General features: G+C 32.4%; 1 protein-coding gene across 1 annotated transcript; it reads right to left on the bottom strand.

Annotated features, from left to right (window-relative positions):
• Positions 1–5750: 5750 nt before the first annotated feature.
• Positions 5751–8327, bottom strand: LOC137837684 (BAG family molecular chaperone regulator 3). The gene is made up of 4 exons (XM_068646785.1): positions 7288–8327; positions 6721–6977; positions 6485–6631; positions 5751–6369 (listed from the first exon to the last, which is right to left on the bottom strand). Exons 1-4 carry the CDS (start codon positions 7544–7546, stop codon positions 5941–5943), a joined length of 1092 nt encoding a protein of 363 aa, XP_068502886.1. The 5' UTR covers positions 7547–8327; the 3' UTR covers positions 5751–5940.
• Between the last annotated feature and the right edge of the window lie 317 nt (positions 8328–8644).

Raw genomic sequence — 8644 nt, 5'->3', positions numbered from 1 at the left:
TTAGATATAATAATCTAATGAAAAGGAAAAGTGATATGCTTCTAATTCTATTCTTTGTGAACAAGGTTTTGAGATAAAGTTACATCAATGTTATGGAGATTTCTATAATTAAATTACTTAAAGAAATTGGAGACTACATGTGATAGAGATAAACAAAAATAATAAAAATTGAAAGAGTCGTGTATTGGAGTTAATTGAACTGCACCATGTTGGTAATTATCTGTGTGTAAGGCTTTAAGCCCAATAAGAAGTGGGTTGTGTTATATGGCCTAACAAGTTACTCATGACTGTTTCTTCCTGCATCTCCATAAGTTCTTCTGCCACCCCCGTACACAATGTGAAAATACTTTTTTAACCTTCTTGTGTCACCCCATAGAGTAGCTTTCAGATTATGTAATCCGGACATGCAATTGAAAAAAGACTTCCAGATTACATAATCCGGAAACTAATCATGTATTTGAAAAAAGGCTTCTGAAAGCTAATTGTGAATTTGAAAAAAAACTTCCAGATTATGTAATCCGGAATATTACAGAGGTATTTTTGGAAATATGAAAATTTATGGAAGTGGGAGAAGAATATATGGAGGTGGAGGAAGAAACAACCGTTACTCATATATGGTGGAGAAAACCATAGACAACTTCTTTCTGCACCCCTACAAATTTCTTCCTGCACCTATCATTTTCGGAGAAGACTGTTTTGCCCTCTAAAAAATGATTTCTGAATTGTTCTTTCCAAAATAATTTTGGAACATCTTTTCCGAAACATGTGTTTAAGAATTCTGGATTTATCATTCTAAAAATAAAAAAAATATGTTCTGGAAAAAATGTTCCAGAAAATTTTTGTCGTATGGATTTTTTATTCCAGAAATACCATTTACTTATGAAACAATTATTCCCAAAACTGTAAAGGATAATTTCGATATTTTTGAATAATTTACAGCTGCAGGAAGAAAAATGTAGAGGTACAAGAAGAAACACCCAAAATCATATCAATATTTATGTGGAGTGGTATTTTTTTTGGCAATTGCTTCCTGCACCATATCAATGCACCCAATTTTAGTGGAAAAGACGAAAAGATCTTTCAATAAAATGGGGTACACATAAAAATACATTCCAGACCCCATTTTCCAAAAATATGTTTCCAATTTTATTTTTTTCAGAATAAACTTTTTGTATTAGGGATTTTCTTATCCGAAATGGGATTTTAACTTTTGTTTCTGGATTTTTATTTCCGGAACATAATAATCTCTTCCAAATCTATTTTTTGGAATATATCATTTTCAATTCCGGATTTTTATTTCCTGAATGAAGGGGCATTTTTTAAAATTTAAAACTGTGTTGGGTGCAGGTTCAAAAAAGATTGGGGGTAGGAAGCAATTGCCTTTTTATTTTAGATGTTTGAACAAAACGTTTCTAAGGTTTTGTTGGAAGTTTTTAAGGGCAGAGGATCCAGATACTTTGGGCTATTGCATGAGGATACCAAGAAGGACATTTATTTCTGGACCCCACAGTTTGCATTTGCACCTTCATGGGATTGGGTTAAAATACCAAGCCATCACCTCTTGTTTTCTCCAATCCCTTGTTGCTGTCACTATTCTTTTGTCGTTGGGATAACCTTAATTATATGTTGTCATAAACTCTAGAATTTAGAAGTCATTTTTTTCATAAAAAATTGTAAAAAAATTCTGATTTTAGATTACACAATTTTTTTAAAAAATTATAAAAGAATAACTTTTGAACTTGTAATCTGAAAACTGTTTTTATGAAAAAGTAACTTTCAAATAAATTATGCAATTCAAAATATTTTTCCATAAAAAAATGGCTTTTAAATTGTAGAATCTGGAAGTCAAAAAGACTTTTCAATTGCACAATCTAGAAGTCAAAAATGATTTTCAAATTTTTATTTAGGATTTAGGGTTTAGGAATGAAAAAAAGGGGTGGTGTGGGCGTCTCACGGACCGATAAGAAAAAATGCAGAATAAATTGTCCATTTTAACTAGTTGGCCCACTTAAGCATGTCCCGCATAATTCGTAGTCCGCATAGGCCAAGTATAGGACAGGGCGAGTCAGTCCGCATAATCTGTATATCTTAAAATCCTTGAAATGTCTTCTTGCACCCCATAATTTCTTCATGCACCCTCATACTCTCAAAATTTTCAAAATTATCCATTCAAATTTCTACAATTCATAATAGAAATTTGAATTCTAGGTTGTGCAATTTGGAACACAAACACTAAGTTTAACTTCTGAATTCTATAATTCAGAGTCTCTCGATTCCATATTCCGAAATTAAAGAAAAAATATTTAATAAAAAATTTAAAAAATAATTTAAGTATTTTTTTTAAGTATAGGGTGCAGGAAGAAAGACATGGAGGTGTAGGAAGAAACTCCCTCAATACTTAATTCATAGCACATTCAAGAAATTCGGTAAGACTTGATATTATATATATATATATATATATTAGTGTTTTTGTCTTTCTTAAATGCATAAATTGTTTGGGTTTCAATACTCATTCAATGTAGTAGTCAGATCAAAGTTATTTTTATAATAAAAATAAATAAAATATTATATGTATTATAAAAATTATTTTTAACTAGAATAGTAATCATGTCTCTACATGTATTACCTTAAAAAGGTATATATATGTTAATGAAATATTTTATTAGTCAATTTAGTAGTACGGTTAAAATCAAAATTTCATTAAAAATCAAAATATTATAATAATATTTTTTACCCATTTATGCATGTGTCATATGAATAATATTATGATATCATTTAACTAATTCATTTACATAAAAAAAGAATTAATTTTGAAAAAAAAATTATCAAATTTTTTATTTAAAAAATTAATTTTCATTAATTTTTTAAAAAATCTTATGTGGACCAGCTGCATGTCTGCGGACCAGTTCTTGTGCAGGACGAGCCGACCTAGTTCATGCATTGTGATCCCTACCAAAAGAATAAAGTGAAAAAATTTATATTTATAAGGTGCATAAGAAAATTATAAGAGGTGCAAAATGATATCTCCTACCAATAAACTAATGAGATGGATCCAAATTTGGCACATTCTCCCTGCACCCAACACATTCTAATTGGCACCCAATCACTTAATAGTAAAAGACGAATATACCCTTAATGAAATTCTGAAAACTATAATTGTGATATGCACCCAATCCCCTGCACCAACCCTATTCTTCTCTTCTTCCATTCCATTGTGTCTGCCGCAGCCACCGTAAGCCACCGTGTTGTGCAGCCACCGTGAGCAAGCTTGTTGTCCAACCACCGTGAGCGACGTTCTTCTCCATTCTTCTGCACCCACCGTGACCTCCATTATCGCAGGCAGAGCACCAGATTCGAAGGTACGTCATGGTTCCGGATATTTTTATCCATAAGTGAGTGAGAGTTGCGGATATTTTTATCCGCAAGTGACTTTTGAGAGGTGCGGATATTTTTATCCGTAAGGGAGTTTGGGGTCCGGATATTTTTATCCATAAGTTTGTTTTGACTTACGGATATTTTTATCCAAAATATAGTTGGGTCTGGATATTTTTATCCGTAGGCACAACTGTGGCTGGCTTCCGGATATTTTTATCCGTAGACACAACTGTGACTTCCGAATATTTTTATCCGTAAGCAACGATCAGTTCCGGATATTTTTATCCGTAAGCAACGATCAGTTCCGGATATTTTTATCCATAAGCAACGAGCAATTCTGGATATTTTTATCCGTAAATGAAGAAGACAAGGGCATTTTAGGATTTTTAAAAGTGTGTCGGGTGCCAGTCACAATTGATCGGGTGCAGGAAGCAATTGCCCTTAAATTTTAATAAAGACTTTTTGGTGAAAATATTTTTCTCTACAATATGGGCGGAAAGGAATGTTCATGTAAGGGTTTTCCTTTTTACACCCCTGTATTTTTCTTCTTGTACCTATGAGTATATTTAATGAAAACAAAATGATGTATTAACAACTAACTTTTTTTAAAATAACCAAATAAAAAACGATTTTTAATAATAAAATATTAAATTGAGATATTGAATTAAAATGTAAATTAAATTATTTAATAAAGACAGTTATAGGGTGTGTATCTGAGATAATGTAGTTGTATTTTGGGTAACAAATAAGTACACGAGGAGCATTTCGAAATCTATAATTTAGAGAAATATAAAACATTAATGATGAGAAAGTGGGTTGGGTGGTTGGAATAGGTAGGTCCATCTGCTTCTTTTTTTAATTAATTAAATTTCTTATTGCAATTAAAATAAAAAATTATAATTTAAAGAATTACATATTTTATGATGTATTATTTGAAGGGTCCAAATATACAATAATATCGTAATTTAAACCAAATATTCATAAATTAAGTTCAAATTATTGATTGTGATTAAATAATTTAGCATGTAATAATCTTAATCCTCTCAATTTATTGAATTAGAGATATTAATTTCACACAAATGGTAAAAGACATTCTAAAATAAGTAGTGCTGATGAATGAGAGACTTATGTTTTTGTTTCTATAAATTGTGTTCCCTAAAATTTATTAGAGGAGAAGTGAAAGCTTTTGTTTACTATGTTTGCTAAATACACACATTTTAAATTTTGGTGAAAATCGCTATATTAATAGCAAAACTATTTAATTAAAATTAATGAATAATTGAATTGTGAGAGAGTAACAAAAACAAAAGATGTTAAAGACTGATTCTAAAGGCTTAATAAAAGTATTCGTATTTGTAAAACACTTATTCATTGCATTATTTGATTAATAATCATTAAAAAAAATTAAAAAATGATATGAATGTAGAAGAAGCATTAGCAACATAGCTAGATGTTTAAAAGGTTGAGTGTTGTACTTTCTTTGAAAGATAAAGGTATAAATTAAAGAGAGAATTTGCCTCCATGTAAAGCTAAGAAAGACCAATCTCAACAAGACAAGATTTATGATGAAATGATTTTACTTAGTGAAAAGTTTACGTAAAATCAAACTTTGTGGGGGAAAAGTTTGATCATATAATTACTACCATTAACATGAGCCTTGTACTTTGTTGTTTCAGGCCATACATGGTTATATGTGCAGGTTATGATTCCCAGGGTGCATTGCTTTCTTCCAAATTTGTATATTACTTTCATAGTATCATTAGCTACCAAAAAGTTGATGATTTTGTAGGCTTACTAGGATAAATGTCAATGCCTCTTCTACGTAATCATTGCATGGATTATCATAATAACCAGTCTAAATTGCATTGCAGCATCAAGCTTTGTAGACTGCAGCAGGCTTATTCTTCACTCAACTTTCACAGTCTTTGCTTGGGGCCAAAGATGGGAAATTTCTAAATCTGGAATAGCCTGTGTGCCAAAATGGTATCATTAGCAAACTTTCTGATTTCTTAATAGTGATTTTCAATCCATAGTTATCATTTCTAACTCCTCTACTTTTGAAACACTTTTTATACTTGGCTTCCTATCATTGGATGGATCAGTAAAACCCTTTAATAGATGTAAGTCTTTTAGTAACTTGTGGCCCCCCCCACAATGATACTACTATATAATTGGTTATTATATCATCAACCAAAACTCCAAAGCTGATTCACCAAGAAATACAACAAAACATAGAGCAAGGGCATTCTACCTTAAATGGGATTTTAGACTCTGAATATGTGGTTCAATCCTAATGTTTATAATCATATTATATATTATACATATATCAAAAATAGGCCCATACATTTGATAAATGAATTCAGTGGACACCAAAATCACAGAAATGTAACTTTTTTTTATGATAATCACTATGATAGCAACCCCATTTATTTCTGAAGTAAATGACAGATTATAGGGGGTTGCTAAACAAATCTAAATACAGAAAAGAATGTAAAACATATAACACTCCAAGTGGAAGACAAACCCAAATCACATCCACACAAGTAAAAGAACGTGGTATGGTACTTAGTTGAAGAATTCCCAATTGAACTTAGGAGGAGCTGAATTATTAGTCACTGAGGGGGGTTGGGGTGGGGATGTGGATTGCACAGGGATTAATGGTGGGGCAGAATCAAACAATTCCCAATTTGTGGTAACTACAACTTCTGAGGTAGAGTTTCTTGAGGTTTGGTGTTGTTGCTCTTGGTAAAGTGCTAGAGAATTCTCATTTGAGTTCCTAGGTTGTTCTTGTTGCAGTTCTTGAATTGGTGCTAAGGCTAACCTATTATGTCCATTTGAATGCTTTTGTTGTTTCTCTTGAACAGCTCCCAACCTCTGCCCATTTGAATGCTTCTGTTGAGGCTGCACTGGAGCACTGTCTCCATTGCTACTAGGCACAGAATTCTTAACCTTCAGCAAATCAAGAGTTTCAACATACTTTTGAACTCTTTTTACCTTCAAAAGTAATGTTTTACTACCATTAGAACCATGAGTGCATAACCAAATGCAATTTGAGATATTGTAAATAACACAAAAATGAGCATAATGCATCTAAGTCTCCTAACATTACCTGCATTTTCCTCTGTAATTTCACATCCCCATCAGCCGTTATACCGTCCAATTTAAGCAATTGGTTCATCAACAACTCGATCAGGTTTAGAACATCTGTTTCCACAACTTTCCCACCTTTGCTAATAATTGACTCAAAGGCTGATACCTAACCAATTCCAATCACTCATAATCAAGCTTTTGCAAAATGAAAAGAAAATTCACGAAAAAAATATCAATAGCAACCACAATGCATACCCTCCCTGCAAGCCTGTCTACTTCCAAGCTGATTGCTGAGATCGATTTTGCAGCTTTCTCCATCTTAGCATTCTTCCTTATCTCTAACAACCTCTTCTCTTGACTAATAGGGTCTTCCACTAGCACTATCTTGGATTTATCCTTGACCCCAACCATGTCAAGAAAAGCCTTTGAATCCCTCTCCTTGTCTTTGTAAAACAGCTTTTGGTCTTCATGGTGTAATCCAGTTACTCCAGACAACATCTTCTTCAACTCCCCTGCAACCCCAGAAATTAAACACCCACAATAACCGATGTAACCAAAACAACAATGAACAAAACTTGGAGATGGATAATTTTTGTATTATTCTTCGATCAGAATTAGAATTTCACTAAGAAATCTCTGTTAACATTTAAAGTAAAGGCAAAAGTCTAATTTCGATAAAATACCAGGAACAACACTAAAATTACCTAAAAATCTGTCTCCAAGTTTTGTCTAACAAGAAAAAGGTAAAGAAAACAAAGAGATAACATAACTGGCAAACAAATAACATCAAAACTTGAGAAAAAATAAAAAGTGAAGAGTTACCAAATGTAGCTTGAGAACTAATGTTTACTTCATGGTAAATTGAACCATACTTGACCCTAACTCTAATTGTGGGAACAAGTACTGGGTTCCGATCCGAATCAGCGGTTCTCATCTGAACCAGCATTCCACCTGGTCTCATCTCCCATTCCTTTGAACCAGGCTCAGATCTACAAGCAGCTGAGCCTCCTGCATTCATGATGGAAGAAAGACCATTTGTCTTGTGATTATTATTGCCACTATTATTCCTCATCCTCATCATCTTCTCTCACTCCTTCACTTTCACAACTATGCAACAAAAGGGTGTGTGCTTATCAAAAGACCAGAGAGGCTTAGATCTCTGAGGACTCAGATTCTCTACCACCCATGACAGAAACTACACTGACCCAATTCACCGAAAGCCTGCTAGAACATGTCTCAGAAATCTCTGACCCCAGCATTCCACAGCAAGAGAGAGAAAGACACGGGATAAAAAACACAAAAAGCTTTGAACTTGGATAGAGAGAGAGAGAAAAAAAATAAACTTGGACCAATCAATGGTTTATGAGGAAGAACTACTCCAACCCCTTCAAAAGGTGAACCTGCCAAGGGTCAAGGCACAGATCTTTAGACTAAAATGTGGCCGAAACTGTTAGTTTCAGAATTTCACAGCATAATCTTGAACAAGAAAAAAACAAAGAGCATGAACAATCTGAAGCTGTGGTTTTTGTTTTTCTGAAGGAGATTGAGGTGAAGAGGTTGAGGAAAGTGAGAATCTAGAAAGAATTTGCAAATAAGAGGAACTGATTCTCCCTTGCTGTTGTGGAGAAATCGGAGGGAGAAGAAAGTGATGAAATGGAAACAGAAAAAAAAAAAATAATATAAAAACGAGTGGCCAGCTAACTATGCTGACACCCTGTGATATTCATATATACTATACATTTAATTAATTAATTTAACTAAGTAAGTTTTTAATAATTGTCCTTAAAAATATCATATGATCAATTATGCTTTTGTTTCTTGTGCCCCATTAATCAAATTAAGCATTTCATCACCCACTGATCAAATTATAATTATTTTTTCTCCTTTCACTCTATAGCATTTTGACTTTGCTCAAGTCTGAATTAATTTTAAAAAATACTTGGTTTATTTTTTTTAACTCTTTAATTAAACAATAAATGTTTTGCTAATTAGTACGTGTATCATGCACACAAAAAATAACTTAATTTACATATTATTAGGTACGATAAGTTAATTATTTTTTAACAATTAGTTGACAATGACAAAAGTGAAAGATCATCCACCTTTCTATATCCTAATTTCTCTTTATTATCAACGTGTTTAATCCTCAATAATTAACAAAATTATATTAATAATTAGA

Source organism: Phaseolus vulgaris, chromosome 4 (genome assembly GCF_051622355.1).
Source record: "Phaseolus vulgaris cultivar YP4 chromosome 4, ASM5162235v1, whole genome shotgun sequence".
Taxonomy (NCBI): domain Eukaryota; kingdom Viridiplantae; phylum Streptophyta; class Magnoliopsida; order Fabales; family Fabaceae; genus Phaseolus; species Phaseolus vulgaris.
The sequence above is the reverse complement of the archived record's forward strand: the minus strand, read 5'-3'. Positions and strand labels throughout refer to the sequence as shown.

Bases quoted from the DNA above. Each gene is read 5' to 3' on its own strand.
- LOC137837684 (XM_068646785.1), bottom strand. From the start codon at position 7,546: ATGATGAGGATGAGGAATAATAGTGGCAATAATAATCACAAGACAAAT. The intron at 6,978-7,287 runs GTAACTCTTCAC...CTGGGGTTGCAG, and splicing joins TAGTTCTCAAGCTACATTTG to GGGAGTTGAAGAAGATGTTG. The intron at 6,370-6,484 runs GTAATGTTAGGA...TTACTTTTGAAG, and splicing joins AATTACAGAGGAAAATGCAG to GTAAAAAGAGTTCAAAAGTA.